We start from the raw sequence: 23,725 nt of genomic DNA, 5'->3' as shown, positions 1-23,725 counted from the left end.
CCTGAATAACAGTATGAGTCATGTTAGTGATTTTGATTTTTAAAAAACAAAACAAAAAAACCAAAACACCACAACCACCTGAATATGTGCACTATTTCTTTGTGGTGGATTTTTGACAAGTAGGAACTAATTACTTGGCTTCACTTTGTCTATTACCTTATGTCCTTTGCAGCTACATTCGGCGAGGTGAGAGCCATTGGTGGATGAAGGGATCAACACCAACACAGATTTCAGAGATAATTATTAAACTCATTAAAGACATGGCAGCAGTAAGTTTCTGTCCTTCAAATGTGTGGAGGATATGCAAATATTTCTGATCCTGAAGAGTACATTTTTCATTACTAAAACAGTTAGTATTGGATGGAGCTGATAAATGTGGGGTAGTCTCAAGAAGAAAAAGGTATCGTTTTCTGGGTAGACTCCAGGCTTATGAGCAGTAGCAAAGTATTTCTGCTTCTGCTAAGCAGAAATCCAGTTTTGAAATAAGCTTTTAAAGAAGTCAGTTGTACCAGAAATTTAAGAATTCATAATTATGTGTAATTTTCCTCATTATTGACTTAGAAGCCTGTTTTTTTAAGTCTTGAGCACTCAAAACTCCAATTGAAAAGTGTCTCTGAAGTAAAAAGTGTTTTTTTCACATAACTGTATGTAGATTTTATATGTGGAGTTTCTGGTTAAGATTGCATGTTAAAATTGACTTAATTCAGTTGTACTGAAATCTACATTTATAGATGTTTATTACTTTAACCATCTAAGCTGAATTCTTCCATAGTTGTATCTGCTTTGGGCAAGTTTTTTGGCAGAAGAATTTGATGAAAAGTGATTCAGCTATTTCCCAAAAACAATAGGGGCAAAAAACCCCAAAAACAACCAAACAGGCTTTGTGTATGTTATAGGGAAAGGAGTTTAGTTGGGTTTGGTTTTGTTTTCCTTAATTCTGTACCTGTTTCAGTGAGATGCTCTAAATGACCCAGATTTTCCTCTGTGATTACCCTTTTGAAGCTATTTCAGTATGTTCAGCTTTGAAGTCCTATTTCTAAACCATTCACTGTGCTTAACTTCAGGAGATCCCTTCCCAAAGTTGCTGAAACTGGATGGGTATTTTCTGCAATTGCTGCTCTTGATTCTTATTTCAGAATCTCACAATTAATCTTTAGTTAAGAGTTAGTGCTGGTCCATACATAAAGTGATTGCTTAGTCTTTGCTTCAGTTGCTCCAGTGACTAGAGAGGAGAGGTCTGTTGTAGGTGCCACTGTGATTCCACACAATGGATTTTTGTTTGTGCTTACTTTAGCAACGTTTTAGGAAATTGTGTATAAAAACTAGGACCAAAAAAAATAGCAGTTGCCAAGACAAGTACTCAGAAGACAGTAAATGCCAGGATTAACATGGTGCCACCTGTGTGTATATGCCCAAATGTTTTTCCCAGGCACCCCATTGCTTTCAATGTATAAGTTGCAATATATATTGGGAATTAACTGGGGAGGGCATAATTTGTTCAAGATCTTTATCCTTTTTTAAGGGTTGTTGCCAGTATCATTTGTAGCCAGTGTCAGTAGGTATGCTTTGGGTAAGTGGAAAAACATCAGGGAAATAGTGTATTCTCTTCTGCAGCATTTTTTTAAATAATACTGGGTAAGTCTTTTGAATCAATCTCTGTGATCCTTGTTTTATAGGATTCTGTCTCACATGATGATGGGAGAGCCTGTCCCTTAATGAACAGCTGATTAAAACTAAGCTGAGCAGAGACATTTGCCAGGAATAAAAGAGATTAGTAGAAATAGAAAATTACTGTCAGACTAGAATCAGATGCTTATATTTTTATCTAAGCAGCTCCTTTAGCCATTCAAGACCTTTATCCATGAAAGTGCTGCATTTGCTAATATCTGGTTCTCAAAAACCATTGCAGAAGTTAGCAGAAATGTCCTTGAATCAGATATGGCAACTTGTATACATATTCACAGTCTGCTGGGCTTCCTCTCCCACCTACCTGATTGTTCTCCAGTAGTGCTGGCTGTTGGGTGTAGTGGTTTGGGTCTTGAACTCTCCTGTTCAAGCCATTCTACTTGGAATGAATATGTAACTATTTATTCCAAAAATAAGAGAATGTAGTCAGTCAGGTAAAGCATAGTCCTCTCAGATGTGCATATAAATCCCTCTTTCAGCAGATTCTAAATTGAATGCTTAAAGTGTAGCGGCTCCTAAAGGAATGATTGGGACTGAGTTTGAAGTGTCCAGTAGCCAAATAATACAGACTCTGCTCTTGTATGAAGAAGAGATCTGAACTTTGTTTCCTTTCATTCTAAATGAGGGAGCCCTGACTGAGGCCATTCAAGGGTGAGAGTAATAATGTTTCTTGATTATGTTTTGTAAGGGACCTCTGTGGTTTAGGCATGCTGAAAACTTGTTCAGGGGTTCAGCCCTGCTACCCAAAAGAGGGTGAAGGATAAGAGGGGTCCTAGTTTAAGAACCTTTCTTTAAAGCTTTTTAGATCTGCTAATTATCCGTAGGGTGACATCCATCTTACTAGCCACTTCGTAACAGTTACAAATGTGATTCACTTAACTTTTTCATCATTTGTAATGTGTAGGTATCTACATCTGAGTTAGTCACTTGTAGCTTCCTTTTTAGAGTCTAGTGAGTCTCAGTTATTTCTGTCACCTTTATCATGAGGTTTAGAAGTTTAGAAATTACTTGAAGAATGTAAGGATTCAACAGTCTCTGAGTTGGGAACTCAAGGGTATGAGTCAGTGCTGTAGGGTCAGAATTCTAAGGTTGCTTTGAAAAGTATGCTATAGTTCTGCTGTTTCCTGTGTACTCTTCATTTCTTTGAAACTATGGCAATGGTGGAGGGTATTCAGGAGGTCCAAGCTAGGGGAGTGAAGCTGATTTCTCTAGGGACCCACTATAATCTCTGTGTTATTCACAGTCTCTTATTTGTGCTCCAGATCTGCATCTGTTTCTGCGTGGTGTGTGGGGGTTGATGGGTGGGCCTTAGCAATATGCCCTTTCATTTTTCAGATCTTATGCCCTCTACCTATTCGAAGTTAGTTATTCCAGTAGTTGCTTAGAGACTACTTTAGTCACCTGACTAATTGAAAACTATTTTTTACCATATCTGTCTGATATGAAAACATCCAATTTATCAGTCATCCCTGACTTCCTCTTTTTCTGTTCTAACTTGAGATCCTAACCTGATGTTGCTTGTAGCAGCTCTAATTACAGTTTTAATAGTTTAATTTATTACAGCTTTTAGTAATATGGAATTTCCTCTTTAACAGGGTCATCTGTCAGAAGCTTGGTCCCGTGTGACAAAGAATGCTATTGCTGAAACCATCATAGCTCTGACCAAAATGGAAGAAGAATACAGATCACCAGTGAGGTGCATTGCAACAACCAGAGTAAGAACTTTACTAAACTTAACATGAGTTTGTTGTAAACATGTGGTAGGAGCCCATCCAAGAGCCTTATTCTATTTTAGAAAAAGCTTCCAAATACAGGTTGTTTCAGGAAACAGTGCATACTGTGTCCAGTTTATTTTCTTCACATCTAGCACTGTTTCTCTCTTGTCTGCTAACTACTGTATTTATGACCATAAGGTGACACACCTGAAAGAAAGAAGGTTGTTCCAAAAGTTCAGTAAGCTTTATTGTGTGCTTTTTTGCATTTCTAAACCATTTAATTCTACTTTACCTTTCAACAGCTATGGCTGGCCCTAGCATCCCTCTGTGTGCTTGATCAGGATCATGTTGATAGACTGTCCTCAGGAAGATGGATGGGAAAGGATGGACAGCAGAAACAGATGGTGAGACTGAAAATCATCTTTTTCTGTTTGATTTACTCAGTAGTCAAATAATTGAGAATACTGTTAGCGAAAGGTAGTATTTGTGTTCTAGACAAGCTCAGAAAAAAATATTCCAACTTGAAACAGTAAGGCAGCAATTCTACTGATGTTCAGGATGGAGCAAGGCCTTTCTAATACCTGTAGGATGGAATTTTGAGAGTAGATTGACTCAGTTAAATGTGTCACCCTCTGTTAGAGCTTTTTTCTTTCTATCTGGATCTCTCTCACCTAATAAATCAATTATTTTGTGTTCCTCAATAACTTCTTTGTAATTTAGCTTCCTCTTCCGCATCTCGGTAGAGTGCAATTATCCCAAAGAGAAAGAAACTCTAACTGAATTCAGTAGAGCTACCATTTACCCAGAGGATTTACAAATTTAATATGGAATATGATGGATTCATCGAGTTTCTGTTTATATTTTTCCATATCGCAAAAAGCTTATGTTGTGTTTTTTTAAAATATGAATCTGGAAAGAGCGCAATAATGAAGCTTTGTAACTTGGCTAGATGGATCCTTGTGGGAGGCAAGGGAAGACTGTGCCTTCCTACTAGCAGCTGAGGGAGGATAGAAGCCTCCAAAGCAGTTAGTGTAGGTGGAGAGTACAGGAGACACAGCAGCAGCAAGGACTCAAACTCTGCTGGGAAGGAAGCAGACACAAAGGTTTCTGAGGTGGTTAAGAAAGTCAAGGGGCTTCTGTAGACCTTTGGAAATGTCAGAGGAACAGCCAAGACAGTCAGAGATACAAGCTGCTGAACCCAACATGAAATTCCCCAATCACATCTTATACCAAGATATGCAAATGTTGAGGTGAACTGTGTTCCCCCTACCAGGACTGCTATTGAAAGGATTCTCTTCTAAGTTGCATGAGCAGCATCATGAAAACCACAGGTTCTGGGAGTATGATGGAAACTTGTTCTTAGACATATGCATAGTCAAAGTCAGTCATTGAAGTCTTACTTGCACAGATATTTTGAACTGCAAAAGAGTACTGTTGGTTTTTAAAAACAACTTAAATCCCTAGAACAACCTCATTTTATGGTGGGTGTTGAAGTTGGTTACTTTGTATTCTGTCTAGTTATAGATAACCTACAGCTGTGATTAGATGATCAAGCAAAGTAATTGCAACATAACAAAATAAGTAAGGGTAAATATCATCCATGTTGACTGACCTGAACTTTTCTGTTAACATGCCCATAACCCATCGTTACCACATAAACCTTTTCTCAGACTAGTTGAAATGATGTCTCAACTGTATTGTTGAAAAATGTGGGTTTGTTACATCACACAAAATATGAAATTAAGAATGTCAGAAGAACTAATGTAGTAAATTGGGGCTTTTTGCATCCAGGATTACTTCTTCAGACACTGATTGTTCTAAAGATACAATGATTAGGCTAAACAAGCTCTTTATCTTCCCTTATTAGTTTGGGGCGATAACTGGGGAAGAATACAAACAGATGCTGAAAGGAAATGAGGATATTAATAAAAAGACAATTATGTCCTATTTTTTCTTCTTCTTTTCAGCCAATGTGTGATAACCATGATGATGGTGAGACTGCTGCAATCATTTTATGCAACATCTGTGGGAATTTGTGTACAGACTGTGACCGATTCCTTCACCTCCATCGGCGAACAAAAACCCATCAGAGACAGGTAGAATGTACATCCTATCTTGTCGTGTGCACTGCACACCTTGTGTGCATGTCCCCAGTGAAGGCAGCAGCAAAAGGCAGCAGCAAGAACCAAACCTGAAAATGGTATTTTCTTTTACGTTTGAGGTGGGATAGATAAGTTTCCATTTAATTATTTTTTAGGTTGGTTTTAGTTAAATTCTCTTGTCCTTTATCACGCAAAGAAGGTTGGAAAAATCAAATAGCAGTCCCTAAATCTAAGCCTTAAACAACACCGGCTTGCTTCACTCTTATAATATTTTTTAGGAACATTTCTTAGGAAACTCATAGACTTTCTTAAATATACATTATTTCTTTAATGCTGTTAATTATATCTTCTTTACTACTTCTATCATATGAGCCAGTGCTTGTCAGCCCCTTTGTTTTTAAGGTATATATGTTTTTTAATATCCAGGGAGACCACTTGACAGAAAATTTTCCTACTGGTTCCCTTATGTCAGTCTTCTCTTACTTTTCAGTATTCGTCCAGCTCTCACTGTCTTCTTACAGAGAAATCTGTTGTCATTTCCATAAGCTTGAAAATTCCCAGATTTCTTTTGGCTTTGTTTTTAGGAATGAAACCTCTTTCCTCTCTGACTTCCCTAGATAAGTTTTTACAAGTTTCTTTGTACTCTGCTAATTAATGTTTTTTTGAGTTATTCTCTTACCCACTTCATCTCTAATCCTGAAGCTGTGTTCTCCTTGGAGTTTCTCCATGAGTTTTCTCTTGAGCTTGTTGTGGTCCCTTATTTTCCCCTTCCCCTCTGACAACTTATGTCTGTACAAAGGCTAAAATAATAAACCTTTTTAATGAAGTTGATTCAGTGGAAATCATTCCTCTTCGTCCTCTCCTAGACTACATTTACGTTGGCTTTTTAGTTAGGATCAGGAATGGGCTTTTGAAGCAGGTCTCCTTATCTCGTTACTGTGCTTCGGTTTGTGTTATGGAGCAGCCTTGGAGTGCATGAGCTGGATTTCTTTCAGATGAAGCTGAAAACAACAAAAAAAAGATAGATCCAGAGCCAAACTGCTAATGGTGGTTCAGTGCAAAGCATCAGCTAGTCTAGAGCACGTGTGATGGAAGCTTCAGATCACTGGTGCCGAGTTTCACTCTACACTTGGTGCCTCACCATTTGCAGCATAGACTCTGCGTGGAAGTTCCACCGGAATCTGTTACCTTCTATTTCTTAGCCAGAATCTTTGCAAGCCCCTTGGAAATTACCCTGTTTTGTCATCTTAAGATGATGATTTTATATGTCTACTCTTCTGTCATGGCACAGCACAGTCTAGACTGATACATTTTTCTGATTTCTCCTATATAGCCTGTTCAGATTACAGTTGATAAAAAGTAAGTTCTTATCTCATAGAAGTCCTCACATCTCTCCTTTAATATTTCAAAAAATACCTACTTACCAGATTTTTCTCTTACTTCTGAAAGCATGTTGAAACTTTTACTCTTTATTCACCACCTTTACTTTACATCTCTCATGTTAATCCCTTCGATTTACATTTTAAATGCTGTCATATTCCCTGTCTCCTGCTTTCTGTCACCTTCCTGGGTTCTCTCCAGCTTCTGTCATACATACCTCGTTAGTGTATTTTCTCTCCCTCCAAGAAAGAACAGCCTCTTAAGTTACTGTGACCTGCTTATGTGAATCCTTTGCAAAGCAATTTGAGGTTCTTGATTCTAATAAGAATGAAAACAAGGTTTAAATTGAGAGTATGCATCCATACTTAGGAAAAATGTAACGTTTATTGCATTGCAGGTGAGGTGAATGAAAACAGAACTGCTTATAAAACTTAGGAAAGGAGAAAAAGAAAGAGCCTGTATAAAGTCCAATAAGGATCTCATGCTGTTTTTTCTGATTTTGCAAAAAAATTTTTTTTCTTCATTGTAGCTGAAAGTATCCACTCTGTATCTATGTGAAAGTCAAAAAAACTAATATTACACGTATAGTTGTTACTCTGTAGTACATAGAATTAGACCATAATTTTCCATGTTGCTTTGATAAACTACTGGCATGGTTACATGAAGATATTTCTAATGTAATTGTGTGCTTATATACACTGTGGCCTGTTGGATGAGTTGAACAGTAGTTATGAAGTCCAAGCTCTGTATTTTTTAAATTAGAAAATATGTTGTGCAGATCTCTTCTTAGTGTTGCTGCTCTGTTGTTTCCTAGACATGTTAGCACAAGTGTTGATTTAATATAGTTTTACTTTTAAAAACATAAAGCCTTTATCTATCCATTCTGCAATTTGTATAAATTACCATAGAATCACAGAATGGTTTGGGTTGGAAGGGACCTTAAAGACCATCTAGTTCCAACCCCCCTGCATGGGCAGGCACACCTCCCACTAGACCAGGTTGCTCAGAGCCCCATCCAACCTGCCCTTGAACACTTCCAGAAGGGGGCATCCACGGCTTCCCTGGACAACCTGTTCCAGTGTCTCACCAACCTCACAGTTAAGAATTTCTTCTTAATATCTAATTAAATTATGGAATGCATAAAAGAAGAATACCTTGCAGTAGACAAACTCCACAGAATCTATAAGACATCTGATGAAAATCCAAAAGGACAGTGACAAAAATAAGAGATACTATTTATTATCTGTTTGGTTAACCTGACAGGTATTCAAAGAAGAAGAAGAAGCTATCAAAGTTGATCTCCATGAGGGCTGTGGCAGGACCAAACTTTTCTGGCTGATGGCATTAGCGGATTCTAAAACTATGAAGGCTATGGTGGAGTTTAGAGAACAGACAGGTAAAACAACTGTTGTTACTTGCTCTTTTTTCTGATTATTTCTGCCTTTTACATGAACATTTGTCCAAAATGAAAAAAAAAAAAAAAGTTGAGGCTTTCACTTCTTGTAGGGTAATGCTTTTAATTGCTGAAAATAGTTTGACTGTGTAAGGTTTGCTGTTTTTCTAGTTTTCTGTGATTGCTGTTCAGCTGTCAGTTGTTAGAAAATCAATCCCTTGTGTTTCGTGACAAGAATTTTTGGGTTTGTTTCTTTTTGCTGGCCTAGGCAAACCAACCACCAGCAGCTCTGAAGCGTGTCGTTTCTGTGGCTGTAGGAGTGGCACAGAATTATCAGCAGTGGGAAGTGTTTGTTCTGATGCAGATTGCCAGGTGTGTATTACCAAACATCAATCATCATTAATTACATAAATGGAAGGGACTGCAGGATCAAATTTATTTTTTTTATGTTGAGTAAACTTTGTTCTTCTCTGTGGTCTACTTTAAATCAGACCTCACATGTGAAAAGGTTTGGATATTATATTGTAATTCAAATACTTCCAAGTTTCTGAATGCTTAGTTTAATTGCAGGCTACAAACACCAGTAGTCAACCAAAATACTGGGGAGTTCCATTATTATCATCGAAAGTACCTCACATTTTCACAATAGTGTTTTAAGTATAAAGGAAAATAATACACTGTCAACATAAAGTCTAGTGTGTACTGGAAAGCCTGATAAAAAAGCAGTTTTCCTAATTACCTGTTTATTATGTAAGCACAGAATGTTCAAGACTAGGCTAAGTTTGTCAAGTGTATTCATGTGTCCTGAGTGGTTTTGTGCCCTACAGTACAGGTAAAATTGGTAGAAGGCCAAATCCTAACCAGTTTCTTATCCCCAGCCTGTTTATTTCTGTTTATTTGTGGCAAATTTTCTTATTTTTTTCCTCTCTCTCAGCCTATTGGATATATTATTGTTAGTTAATTCTGTTCAATTCATTGTTAGCTTCTGGGTGACTTTTATGAGTTTTCTACTTATTAGGGACAGGAATTAGAGGTGGTTAAAATGCCATTTCTGTGTAAAACAGCTTTATGCTGGTTAATGATCAACTCATAATGGGATCTTAAGAGTGTGTTATTTCATACCTGTACTGAAGGACCTCAATCTGCAGGTATCCTAAGGGCTGTTAGTACAGGGCAAGCAAAGATTGTGCAAGAGGCAGTTAATATACAGAATACACATGGAGGATTAAATCATATTACTCTTTATATTAAAACTAAAAGTTAAAATCTAAAAATTATATCTTTGTTATACCATTGCTATTCAGGGGAAAAACATCAGGAAGCAAAGGTATCAGTTCTGCTTGAACTACACAAAGTGTGCAGGTTTTCCCAAGTACTACTGCTGTAGAAGCAGACAACATGAATCCTGATTCTGTCATCTTAGTTTGTTACAACAATCCTTCCAAAAGCAACACTGTGCCAAACCTTTCAGTGAAAGGAGGAAAAAAAAAAAAGGTTTAATTATTTACTTTTAATAGGAGTATGCTAAAATTGCCTGCAGCAAGACCCATGCCTGTGGCCATCCCTGTGGGGGTGTGAAGAACGAAGAGCACTGCTTGCCATGCCTGCATGGCTGTGATAAGAATGCTACAACTCTGAAGCAAGATGCTGATGACATGTGCATGATCTGCTTTACTGAAGCACTTTCAGCAGCACCAGCTATCCAGGTTTATCTTTCTTTAATTTTCCTGCCTTTTAAGAGAGCAATACTATGGTTAAGTGTGGAAGAAGGTAACATATATAGTCTCTCAAAATATATTCATAGAAATTTCAAAACAGACACCATAACAATACATAAGTTACTTTAAAAGCTTGCTTTTTTTGTCTGGAAATACTGCTATTTCTAGAAAGCAGATTATACCTATTTAATTTCCTCTGTGTATTTAAAATATATGGTATTTTATAAATGCGAAGTGCCACTGAGATAATGAATGGATATACAATATATGTAATTAATGGGTAGTAAGGCACTGGAATAGGTTGCCCAGGGAGGCTGTGGAAGCCCCCTCCCTGGAGGTGTTTAAGGCCAGGTTGGATGAGGCTTGTGCAGCCTGGTCTAGTGTGAGGTGTCCCTGCTTATAAGGGGGAGGTAGGAACTGATGATCTTTAAGGTCCCTCCCAACCTTAACCATTCTGTGATTCTACTTCATACATCCACTGGTGGTTTTGGAATGGAAAGGTTATGAATTTTAACAACCATTTTATGTATTGTTTCTCTGTTTTAAGAAGAAAATAGGGATTTTGTAGGTTTTTAAATAAATTAATTTTGGAATTGATATATGTTGTGACCTAAGAGCAAATAACTACTTCTGTTTTAGTGGTTAATGTCACTTCAGTGCTCACTTACATATATTCTCTTCTAAAGCTGGACTGCAGCCACGTTTTCCATTTGCAATGCTGTCAGCGAGTCCTGGAAAACAGATGGCTGGGGCCAAGGATAACTTTTGGGTTTATGTCCTGTCCTATTTGCAAGGTAAATAAGCTTGGTATTTACTGCCTAGGTCAAACAAGTTGCCTAACGTTGTCTTTGTTTTTCTTTCTTTTTTTTTTTTAATTATATCTTGCTTCTTATGATATTAGTTACACGTCACTTGTTTCCTTAATTTCTCATGTCACTGAAGAAAAAGTATCATTGATGTGTCTTTTTACCTTCCTGTCCTGTTCCCTGAAGCAAAGGTCCTCTTAACAAGAAAACAAGAAAGCACAATGCAGACATTATCTTAATGCTGCTTTATTTTTAGCAACATCAGCTTGTAAATTTCCCAGTATTTGGAGCCAGTCAGGGAGCAAGATGTAATCTTAATGTGCATTATCTGAAGCAGGAAACTTGGCTTCTCTGTTTTGCTAACTCCTTTTAAAGCCGCTTTGCTTTTTCAATGTGATGACAGAGCTGAAGAATATTGGTCCTTAGTTCAGGTGAAATTATTAAAAATTCCCCTTGTGCTCCACAAAATCAGCATTGCAGTAAGCAAAAGCATATGATGGCTGCTGGGAAAAGAGGGCAGCTTAAGGCCCTTGGAATATAAAGTCTGTGAATGGTCAGTCCTTTCAGTATGCTGTGTTTCTTCCTTCAGACTGTACTTTGGTAATTTGTGGCAATAGCTTGTGACTACTAAATGACAAAAGACCTGGCATAAAGGACTGTCAGTCTCACTCTTAATTGCTGAGTGCTAAGTCAAAAAGGACCAAAATTAGGAAGAAAAAAAAAAAAAAGTACAATCAGAATAGTCCCATGCCATGGTGAATATTTTGTGTACCCTTCATCTCGCTCCGGTTGTTACAGTCCCTTGTAAGGGCTGCTGACTTAATCTAACAGAAGGCCTTAGAAAAAGCATTCCTGGTTACTATTTTTGCAGCAAAACAAGTAGGTAGTGGATCAGCCATTTTTTTAAATTCCCACTGCCTGGACCCTTAGGTTTTTATACCATCCATTGTGCTGTTCGTGTTCGACCATAATCCAAATCATTGCAGCCGTTGTAATAAAGGTGCAAGATATTTTGAACAGTTGTGTTTTTTTCCATTTCAGAACAAAATCAATCATACAGTATTAAAAGATTTGCTTGATCCAATCAAAGAACTCTACGAAGATGTAAGGAGAAAAGCGCTGATGAGGTTGGAGTATGAAGGGCTGCACAAGAGTGAGGCCATCACAACACCAGGTGTCAGATTTTATAATGACCCAGCTGGCTACGCTATGAACAGATACGCTTATTATGTTTGCTACAAGTGCAAAAAGGTAGGACAATGAGTCCTTTTTTTCAAATGAAATGTATGTTACAAATTTCAGAAGTAATTTCTTAAAGAATGGAACATGTATTTAAGTATATTGTGTATGGAGTAGGAAAGCAGGAAAAGTACTCTGTCATCACATTGTCATTTTAGAAGTGGTGAGCAAGTTAGATGTACATGGTGTCTTATTTCATAAAGCTCACGTGTATACAGAGCAATTCAGAAACCAAAAGCATATTGAGGTGCTAAACTCCTTAGAAGAATGTGCAGAGGATACTGTGTTATAACACCAACCATGCCTTTGTCCCACTTCCAACAACATGAGCATTAAAACAGTAAAACCAGAGGTTTCATTCTGACTCTTCGATAAGTAGAGATCCTCACTAAGATTCTACCTAAATACTACTTTTACCCGATTTGGAGTTGATGGGAACATCAGGAAACAGTGAATTCAGGGCAGAAAAATAACTTCTTCTGGAAGCCAACAGGTAGCTGTGGTTTTCCTCAGTGACAGTCTCTGAAGATAGGAAGATTCTTCTCTGATTTTGATTCATGATACTGCAGTTGTTCAGGAGGGGGATAAGGAAACTGCCATCCTTAACTGGTTACACTAAGTTCAGATCTTGGCATCTTGAGTGCCTTGGACTATGGACATGATGGCCAGAAGCATCAGAAGAATGAAAAAGGGGTAGAAAGAGGAAATGTGTGGTCTAGCTCTGGGTCATCTCTGTACAGTTTTCTTCAGGTAGAGAATATGAAATTTATTCAGAAAACAGAAATTGTATATCAAGAGCCTCCGGTTCCCCCACCAACACAGAAGAGACAAACATTCTTTGTCTATGGTTAGACAAATTTTGGATAATCACTAAAACCCTCCCATTGCTTCTTTTTTCTGAAGCTGATTTAGCTGATTGGTCACACCTCTTTCCGTAAGGAATAAAGGGAACAACGTGATTTCATTATAAGATTTTTCAAGGGAAACCCAAATATTTGTTTTGCTAAATGGAAGTGCACAGTTTGGAAATATGAGAAGAAAGGATTTACTTCCATATGCTAGGGTAGAGCAGTAATCCCTCTAGCTCACTACTGTAGTTATTCAGTTCACTTTTTTTCCTGCCTCCAAGAGTTAATCTATTTTCACTCCTCATCCTTCAGCAATTTGCCAACTGCCTTTTTTTTTTCCCTTCCTTAAAAAATATATTTTTCAACTCACTTTCCCCAGTTTTTAGTCCTGTCCCTGGTTTTCATTACACTTCCTTTCTAGTATTTAATACTCAATATTTCAGTAGTTTTCTTATTGCCCTTTTTCCTTCCCATGTATCTCGCTATTCCCTTTCAAAACTCTGTCTGAACAGCAACATTCAACTGTCTAATTTCTTCTTTCCTTCCTTCAGCACCAGCTCACCCCAAACTTCTACCTAATTCCCTGACGTTGATTCCATAGGGCTCTCCCTTCTGTTTTTTTTATTAGTCTGCATAATTCAGGGGAAGGTGGGCTTCTTAAATTTTACTTTCCTTACAGTTGCCTTCCCTGTCTTTTCCTGTCTTTTTACAATCACTGCGTAAAGGTGAGAATTGCTGAGAGCAAGAATTTTGTGCATTGTCTAATTAGTTAATATGCTAACAAAGGAAGGAAGGAAGTTACTCATTGCCTCATCTCACCACTCCAGGTAAAAACAGTTTACTGTATGAGGAAATTCATCAGAGTTGGAAGTCTTACTTGGTGCATTTTTGTGCCCACTGTGTCCTGAATGAGATGAGAACATAGAAAATAGCACAGTTCTAATTATAAGGGATCCCAAGTTAGCTTTCAGCTAGTAAGAAGCCTTTGTGTTAGAATGTTTCTCTGCTGCCTTCAGCCTCATTCTGCCTTCCTTACATGCAGTTCACAGAACATCCAGAAACTGTTTCAAAAGCCTTATGGTCACTTGCATAGGCCAGAGGATGTTGCAAAACTTTTAGCCTTGTTTATCCCAAGATTGAGAGACATCGTCTCATTGCCTCAAAAACATGTATCTAGAACCCAAGTCAAGAGAGATCAAAGTAGTGGAGATTACTGTGTAATGGCTGTTATTCATAATTTTCCCTTAACAAATTGGTTTTGTTGAAATAATAGTTGTCCCTGGTTTAACGTCCAATCATTTCTATAAAATTAAGGCCTATTTTGGAGGCGAAGCTCGTTGTGATGCTGAGGCTGGACAAGGAGACGACTATGATCCAAGAGAGCTCATTTGTGGTGCGTGCTCTGATGTTTCAAGGGCTCAGGTAAGCAAAGAGCTTGTTTTCATGTTTTTAGTTCATTCTGAAGCTCCCAAGTTCCTGAGCTGTACAATAATTCACAGTCATTTGGAATGATACATATGCTACAATATTGCAAAGCATGACTATATACTACAGAATGGAGAAGTGTGTTGTGTGGATTGTGACAGCATGGCTACTTCATTGATGGGCATCTGTTGTCTTGCTTTCTAGATGTGTCCCAAACACGGTACAGATTTCTTAGAGTACAAGTGTCGCTACTGCTGTTCAGTTGCCGTTTTCTTCTGTTTCGGGACGACACATTTTTGCAATGCTTGCCATGATGATTTCCAAAGAATGACAAGCATCCCTAAAGAAGAACTCCCACACTGTCCTGCAGGTAATATTTTTACAAAGCAAATTTACTACACTGAACTCTTGAGATAAGTCATCAGTTCTAATGGATACTCTTGCCTTCTTTGGCGAGTGGGAGGTGTCCCTGCCCATGCAGGGGGGTTGGAACTAAATGATCTTTAAGGTCCCTTCCAACTGAAACCATTCTGTGATTCTGTGATGAAAAACCTGGGGACAGTCATACAAATGTTAAATTCAGTATCTTGGATATTAGAACAGGTTTGTTCTGTGTATGCTTTTGATTTTTTTTGTTGTTGTTTTCTGACAATAATACAGGCAGTGACATCACACTGCTTCTTTAAACATTAGATACTTCAATACAGAAAGACATTTTTATTTTCCTACACCGATTCAGACTCCAGATGTGTCATGATGTGTTAAAATTATATTGTAAAAAATTCTAGTGCCTTAGTTTCTAACTTCATGTGCTATTGATTTGATCTTAATAAATCATATTATTTAGCTTGTTGGAAAAAAAAATAGATCTTTTTTATTAAGATATTTACATAAAAGAAGCAAACAAAAAATACAATTCCTGGTATAACCTGAGAGTTATTGTTTACTGCAGAGTGTAACTCTTGATCGTATATATCAATTTTGCTTTCAGATTACACTAATTTTTTTCCACTGTATTCATGAAATGAAACTTATTTTAGTGATCTCCCATAAACTTTCTGCCTTTTTTACTTTGGATTAGATTTATTTTAAGTTATGTGGTGGTTTGATCACTTGTTTTTTTTTTCCTTCAAATAACAAATCGACATTTGACATAACTGTTTCAAGAAGCTAACAGTTTTGTGTCATATCTGACTTTTTTTTTCTATTGGTCTGTTAAGCCTTTAGACTTCTAGTTTGAATGGACTGTGTGAAAGCACCTTTCTATCTGCCCTTTCTCAAGCCTTCATTTTTATGCCTTATAAATTCATATTATAGATGTATTACCTTCACTTATCAAGTTTTTGAGGAAATGTAATATATGTTTATATCATCTGCAAATGTTAATATTTTTCTTTTCCCTCCCTCCCCCCCCCCCGACCCTTAAATTCACTGTAGGTCCCAAAGGTAAACAACTTGAAGGAACAGAATGTCCACTTCATGTTGTCCATCCACCCACTGGTGAAGAATTTGCTCTGGGTTGTGGGGTTTGCAGAAATGCTCACACTTTTTAGATTAGCATTTTTTTGTTGTACCAGAGCAAAACAGGTGCCCTCATCCCTCAAGTGTCCTGAAAATAAAGCCCAGCTGGGATGAGGATGGGACCATTTCATAACCCAGGTAAAAGGAACAATTTACAGTGCAAGAAGGATGCCAAATACCATGTACATAATTCTTGCTGTGAGATACTGACATTTTTTGAACTGAGACATCAAAATTTGTGAGGTGTTTGCATGTGGCCATTACAGTCATTGGCTAGGAAACATTGGACATTTACAAATAAATAATTGCTATTAAAGGATCTGTGTGTCTGTGGACTATGAATGATGCTGGCTTTCAGGAGAAAGAAAAAAAAAATTGATTATTGTATACTGACTTTTTGTAATCTTGTACAATTGTAACGCATCACAAGTGGGGATGGGAAAGAGGAATATTCTGGTTTATTTCCTAGACTGTTATAAAAAAAAAAAAAAATGTGTTAGGAAGGCATAAATGTAACAAGTATCACACTGTATATAAAGGTATCAATGTTTGTCCTGTATAAGAATTATTAAATTACAACAGCAGTTTCATTTAAACTTCTGGGTTATGTTTGAGCCTGAAATTTTAATGAAGTGCAATACTGAGTGTGCCTCATATCTTGCAGCTGTAAACATAATGGAATGTACATGTCAATAAAGCCACTGTACATTTTTATACAGTGAAAGTCTAATGAATGTGTAAGTCTCCATTTTCAGAATTGTTTTTTAAAATGGGGTGGGGGGAGAAGTGGGTTCTTAAAATTATTTCGGCAGGTTCTTTTGAAAAGCAGGAATACCTTGTCTTGGATGAACTGGTGGCTATGGAAGTACTTAAAACATAAAAGGTGCTGTTCAAATCATAAGCAAAAAAAGCTGGATAAATGTACTAGCATTCATGGGAAGTGTTGTATTTCTGTTTCAGTTTCCAACAGTGTTAAGATAATGGTAGATAAAGTTGAGTTATCACAGCCTACTCTGCAATCTGAAATAGAAACAATGTTTTGGACCCAAGACACCACAACCTTCAACACTTAAGGCAGATTATTTATTTTAATTTTTTTTTTAGGATATGTTGAGATGATGAGAGTGAAAGGTCAAGGTTGGAAGTGTTCTTCCACATTTGTGGCTCCATGTTCCCTGGTTCATGTGGTTTTTCCCAAAGTAATTCATCTGCCTTTCCGCTAGCATAGTACTGGCTAGTGAAGCCACTGTGGCCTGAGGTTTGGTATTTCATGTTTTCATGTTGCCATATACTTTCTGGAGACCTCCAATGGACTTTAAAAAGACCAGGCATCTTTATTTTAAAACACTAGTTCCTTATACTTGACAATCCTGTATCTACAACCTGTCAACTCCTACTGGACACACCCTGCGTCACTTCAGAGTGGTGGATATAGAGTCAGAGATGCAGAATGATGTTCGAAGGGCTCTTCTACTCATCATACAAGAAATGTGCTGTAGGGTTATCAGAGTTAATATAGCTAGTCATATATATTATATATAGTTGGGAGGTACTACAGTAAATCTGGATTATACCAGTGGTATTAAACCCAGTCTCCTCCCTTCCCACTCCTCATCTGCACTCAAAGCCTCCTGTTGCTGCCCTACTGCTCTTTCCCCAGGACTCTCAGGTGCTGTTTTCTGCTCTAAACCACCACAGACAAGCTTTTTTTCTCCTTTTATTGCTTTCTGGCTACACTTCCTCCATTTTAGGAGCCTCTTCCTCCACCCTAGCGTGCAGGAGCAGGGCTGTCACCTGGCAGGGCAGCAGAAGCAGCAGCATCCCAGTCAGGCTGGGTGGGCACTGCTGCTCTTCCCAGCTGGCCACATTCAGCCAAGAGGACACTCGCCACAGAACCTGGAGCTGCCAAACCCAGTGTGCAGTGTATGCTGTACCATTCCAAAGCCAACATAAGAGGGTACAAAAAGGGAGATTATGTTTTTCCTTGTATAAGTACACAAAGAAGAACCTTAAGTGTTCATACTGCAGGTGTCACCAAGTACACAAAAGCTACAGCTGCATTTACACCCGGGATTTCAGCACTTCCGTGTTCCCAGGTCATGGATCAGATGTCTGTAACTGAAACTTAGTTCAGAGAGCATTGGGTTTAGAAAAGTCATCTTTGTAATTGTAAACTGACATGGTGAGGAATTATTTTAAAAAATACAAAAAGAAAATGTTGCCCAAAAAGCATATTGAAGAAAGACAAATTAACTACAGGGGAAGATTAATGCTCATATCTTGAACTGGGTTATATCTTTACATACAGGTTCTTGACACAGGTTCCTGTGGGTCTTAAATTCTGGGAACCTGAGTTATGGAGGGCAGACAAATCTGAGGTGTCTGACCCACTGTCCTTTTTAGAAAAGTTCTGTGTAGCACCATAGTTAGCAATTAATTCTATATTTGAATTTCCCACCCTTCTCTTTCGTTTTAGATTAATTTAGTATTAATTTAGGAAACTGAGATTACAGTGGGCAAAGGACATGACACGTTTCAGTTCTTGAGTGGATTGAGTGAGGGATAAGCCATGTCAGGGAAATGTTGCTCTCACACACAACTGACCGTCCCCAGTTACTGCTCCGGAGAGATGGCCAGTCTGAGCACGAGCATCAGGCTCTGGGATAAGAGATCAGCTCCCACACGTCATGGTTGTGCCTCAGACACTGCCCCTACGCTGTGTCAGACACTGACGTCACCACATCTCCCCCCGCACCGATCCTGACCGCTGATTATCACCAGATGCCAGCACAGGCCACTAATCAGATCAGTCCACAATAAGACTGCTGTATGCCTTTCCAGCAGTCTCACATGCTTTTCTGTCAGCTGTTGATCCGTGGCCCACGCAATGGAAATACTCAGTTCTTGTTTACCCTGTCCTGGTGGCCACAACTCGCCCCACTCCCCCAGTTCGCACCAAACTCGGCTCCTGGCCAAGGCGAGGCCACAATTGCTCCCATTTGGCTCACACATCGTTAGGGTACAAATAGCTTGAACTTTCACAGGTGTACCCACCCACTGAGCATGAAACAAACAGTAAAAGTTAACAACGTACAGGCAATTAACCAGTCACCATCAGGTGACTGACCAGGACCTGATAATCTTGGTTCTTACGAAATAGTTTTCACTAATCACATTGTACTAAGTTAGTTTGCTGGTTTACCCATGTAGAGGCTAGATGGGGAGCTTCAGCACCACCCAGTCATTCACTATATAACTCAAAACTTGGTAGGTTTTTGCCACAGCCCCCTCCTGAACCCATGCCAGACCCTGCAGATGACTGAGCCTGCAGTAGTTGTACCACAGGTGCCCCGTATCCCTCAGCCCAAGGCTTATGGGAAAGGCTGTGTTGTCACACATCCTGCTCCTGCTGCTGGGCTCTAGTAGTGATGATCTTGCACTACCAAGTGTTTCAGGTGGTAGGATCTTCACCAGGTCTCTTCCACAGATGCAACCAAACACAGAACAACAAACTGATGACAAACAATAGCACAGCAATCAGGTGTAAGGGGGCATCGTGAGTTGTTAGTAGTCCCCAAAGATGTCCCAGGCCAGCTAGCCAGTGAGTTTTCTTGGATAATGGCCACCTCTGCAGTTTCTTGTGATTGAGAAGGCACCCGGGATGGTGCTTTGTGCTGTTGCTGCAAGGTTGGGTGTAACAGTTTCCACCCACGTTGTACGTAACGGGATTGGCCACTGAAAAGCCTTTACCAGCACTCAGGCATTGCTTTGTGTTAGCCCCTCAGCAGCACACACAGAGAGTCCCATTTGCTAGCACCACCATGGCATTGCTTCTACACCCCCCACACTTTTCTGCAGCCTGCTGGGATAACCATTTGTGCCATCCTCCCTGGATACTAGTGTCACAGCTGATAGACACAAAGCACTATTTCCATTCATCACTACTTGCACTTTTTCTTCCTAGAGCACCTTGCCTATCTAACTCAAACTGGACAATAAACAAGGCTCTACAAGGCAGGCAATACCAGAATGACAAGTGTAGCATCCATGGATCAGTTATTTGCAGCTCCAGTTTGTTCTGACATCAGTAAAGGCCCCACCACAGGGCTGTTCTTGTGGACTTACTCAATTACACGTGGCAGAGGAGCAGACTAGCCTGCAGGAGCCCCATCTGGAAGGGATGTCAGTGCTGCAGGTAGCCCCTGAACCCCTAGCTTTACTTGTGGCCCATTACTGCTCCACCTGAGGCCACAGGAAAGCACACTGCCCTGCTGAGGGTCAAGTGGGGCTGTGCCCTTTAGCCAAACTGCTCCCTTTTTGCATGAATCCCCCATGTAGCTCCTCCTTGTAGCTTGGCTGCTCGTGCTGAAGCTATTTGCATGAGTGAGCATGACTCCTTGGTATGGAAGAAGCTCCCTGCTTGGGTGATGGACCAGGTCACTTCAACATCCTTAGCCCATGTTATCTCTCATCTAGTATTTCCACGTCCTCTTCTGATCATTCAGTAATATTCTCCTGAGACAGCATGATGGGGCTTTGTGTCCTTCCTACCCTGTACCCTTTACCCATTCTGCTCAGTCAGCTGGCCTAGAAAGGGTTCCCACACCACCCAGTCATGTTCCTAGGTCTCTCCTGTGCCATCCATCTGTGCAGCCATAACAGAAAGGCAGGACAGCACTAAACACTCTGGCACACCCAAGGAATGCATGCACACTCCACCTGTGGCCACATGTGCAGCACTGTCACATCACTCACAGCTGTACCATCTCCAAACACCTGGACATTCAGGCAGTTCAATATGATGGGCAGCGTCTAGTCTACTAGCAGTAATTCACCATCCTAATGCCAATTTCTAATAATGAGACTTTGACACTTGGCTGATGAACCTGAACAAGAACCCTCAAAAGCATTTATTTGCCTGGAGGCAGGTTGCATCAGTGCATTCTGTCAAGGAGCAGTAATAGCAACAAGATAATGCCACCTACAGGGTAAGCAATTGAGTCCCTGCATGTTTTGCTGTAATAAAGCACTTCAGATGACACATTGCATCTGCAGCCACCTCCATCCCCATTTTCCCCAATACAAACAGGATTTCAGCAATAGCATCCCAATTGAAGATAATCATAAGACTGTTGTCTCTACCTCTACACCTTTGGGTTTCTCCTTAGTGTGGTGTTGTATGGCCTGGGTCCATAAATCTTTACTTCCCTCCTGGTTGAGGCTGGGCACAACTATGTACGTCCCACCAGCCAAATCCTACATTCAGGCAAACCCCAAGCCCCTTACTGATCACTGAATTTACCAAGAACATTGGGCTTGTTCTTCCAGCACACTCACACATACAAGGAATCGGTGAATAAGACCTGGATTTTGGCCCCAACGTTGGGATATAGAAGTTGGGAACAGGGAGCTGAACCCATACTTGAAAGCCAGCATGAGGGTGTCTGTGCAAGAGCCACTTCACATGCAACAGAAGGCACCCTCCTTCAATGCCTTAGTACCAAGGCCAATCCTAATACAAATGCCAGCCCACCAGCAGTAAGCCTGTTTGGAATATTAACTTTACCACTATTAGCTTGCTAGCTATGGTAACTCTTCAGCCACTGGTAGAGACAGGTATTTGCAGGGAGACCCATGGAACAGAGACAATTCCTGTGAACCAAAATTCTCCTCTACCAGATATTGTCAGGTCAACCTATCCGTGAGACGTCACCACCCCTTTCCGGGAGTCTTGCTCCCTTGTCAGCTGGTGAGCCATGTCCACACCATGAAAACCTTCAGGTCTTGTCTGTGCTGCTGTTTGTACAGCTCAGCACATTCAGTCTGTTTGTATGGAACTCCTAGCAAAGCCAGGCCATCATACCCCTGTACCAGAGATCCTCCAGCAAACAGCAATTTTTACTATGTTATCTTACAAAATATAGCAGAGTAATAATAGTGGCTTTTACCAATGAAGGAACCATCTGAGCCACTCACCTGGGAAGAATCACTATAGACTCCAGAGACAGAAATAATACTTAGACAGTGAGTTTTGAACAATCTTTTAAAGCAATTACCCCCAGCTTTAACTGAAGCATGAGCAACAACATCAAGTAACCAGCCTGTTGCAGGCAACACTCTATCCTACTGTCACTCATCCTTAATTTTATCTTTTTTTTTCTGTGGCCAAGAGGCATCAAGCCCTCTGTTTTAAGGACCATTTTACCTATGCCTACTCTCTGAAAAACAGGTGAGTTTCAGCTCCTGTTCTATAAAGCCTTGTTTATGATAGATAATATAGACTTATCAGTCCCTAAAATTGTATTCTAATACTGTAAGCACTTCCTCCTCCTAGAAAATCTGTGTAGGCAAATTAAGAGGATAAAAAGGGAAGTTTCCCTAATTATTATATTCTTTGCTGAAAAACAATAACTTTGCTTATCATTTTTCCAGAAGAAGTCCTGTTTTCCCATCTTTTTCTTTTTCAGCACAGTCTGCTGAGGTGTAAGATTGTCACAGGCAGTCTAGAACAGGTCCTTCAACCACTGACTCATCACACTAATCTCCCCATATTTTTCACAGCTTGTATTTTCATTAAATTGGAGCAGGCTATTTGTGTCCTGCAAGCCCCATGTTCTTTCATCATAGCTGGATCTGGTCTATTTTATTGTTACTTAACTCTCTTCCAACTGCTTCTCTCTCTTTTTTTCCCTCTGCAATTTCTCTCCACGTACGGAGCCACAGCTGCCTCTCTTGCTGACTTTGGCTGCTAAGCCCCATCTAGTGTGATGCAGAGAGCTCCTTCTGCTCTTACCCTTTTCCATGCTTAGCATGCCTAAAACATACACAAGCAATTAACAAGGCAAATAAGGTCACAGGCATTGAAGCAAACTTTGCATACTCTAAATGTAAGCATGCAAGGTACAGCAGTAAGTCCCTGCCAGTAAGTCAATACATCTAACCTCAGATAATGCATCAGGGGGTTTAAAACATTACCTCAAAATAATGAAATTGCAACCCTGCTATTTATGAGGCTTCTACAGACTCAGAAAATATTAATTTTTTTTGCCACAAGATGTCCTTTTTTCTTTTTTTTTTTTTTTTTTTCCTTGCAGACACCAGAATATCATCAGAGCAGCAATCTTGGTGAAAACATGTCTCTATTGACCTTGCATGACACTGATCAGTCACATCACAACATCAGAGTAATGTTGACTGAAAACAATACGGGAGGCATAACCAGAAGAAGCATCAGCTGCTCGCTTCATATTTGTTGGTAAGTTGAACAACAAGTCTTGATTCTTCTCCCCACATCTGTGTCTCCCAGCTGGAGTCCACCTCCCTCTCCCATTTCTCCAGCAGCTTGAGAGTCGCATCCTTGTCACATACAACTTGTCATCACCAGAAACTCTAACTGGGGGCTGTTATCTTCCCCCCCGTAGAGAACCATTAATGAGCTCGAACATGGGGCTGAGAGGACGATCCTTAAACAGTGAGAACGGAAGACACCAAACATTTGTCGGATGAGGCTTTGTGCTGCCTGGCCTAGCGCGAGGCGTCCCTGCTCATGGCAGGGAGGTTGGAACTGGATGATCTTTAAGATCCCTTCCAACCTTCACCATTCTGGGATTCTACGATTTCTGGGTGGGGGGCCAGAAAACCTTTACTTCCGTTTTCTTCACGGTACGGGCTTCAGCTCTAAACACACTTCATTACCCACCAGCTGTTCCACGTAACCGCACAAGTCGCACAGCCACGTCTTTGCTGTTACCTGCTGCCACAAGCAAGCCTGAGGTGCTCGTTCATCTGCCCAAGGTGCGGCGGTACCTCCAGAGTTTGGCTGTACTGCTTCAAAAGCTGAAGGCTGGATGTAGACTTATAAATACGCCTGGAATAATGGCTACAATGGCTGA

General features: G+C 39.8%; 1 protein-coding gene across 14 annotated transcripts in view; it reads left to right on the top strand.

Moving 5' to 3' along the window:
• The window catches only part of MYCBP2 (MYC binding protein 2), a 190,187-nt gene extending 173,624 nt beyond the window's left edge, over nt 1–16,563 (top strand). For all 14 annotated transcript variants that reach the window (XM_051608381.1, XM_051608380.1, XM_051608394.1 and 11 more), the window contains 12 exons: nt 173–269; nt 3,282–3,401; nt 3,704–3,805; nt 5,369–5,497; nt 8,147–8,279; nt 8,545–8,648; nt 9,794–9,982; nt 10,681–10,788; nt 11,842–12,051; nt 14,202–14,309; nt 14,517–14,682; nt 15,750–16,563. In XM_051608381.1, coding sequence (XP_051464341.1) covers nt 173–269; nt 3,282–3,401; nt 3,704–3,805; nt 5,369–5,497; nt 8,147–8,279; nt 8,545–8,648; nt 9,794–9,982; nt 10,681–10,788; nt 11,842–12,051; nt 14,202–14,309; nt 14,517–14,682; nt 15,750–15,865 — 1,582 coding nt within the window. In that variant the 3' untranslated portion in view covers nt 15,866–16,563. The remainder of the gene's footprint in view (nt 1–172; nt 270–3,281; nt 3,402–3,703; nt 3,806–5,368; nt 5,498–8,146; nt 8,280–8,544; nt 8,649–9,793; nt 9,983–10,680; nt 10,789–11,841; nt 12,052–14,201; nt 14,310–14,516; nt 14,683–15,749) is intronic.
• The last annotated feature ends 7,162 nt before the right edge of the window (nt 16,564–23,725 follow it).

Source organism: Apus apus, chromosome 1, assembly GCF_020740795.1.
Source record: "Apus apus isolate bApuApu2 chromosome 1, bApuApu2.pri.cur, whole genome shotgun sequence".
In the NCBI taxonomy this organism is placed as follows: Eukaryota; Metazoa; Chordata; class Aves; order Apodiformes; family Apodidae; genus Apus; species Apus apus.
This window is presented reverse-complemented; position numbering and strand designations above follow the sequence as displayed.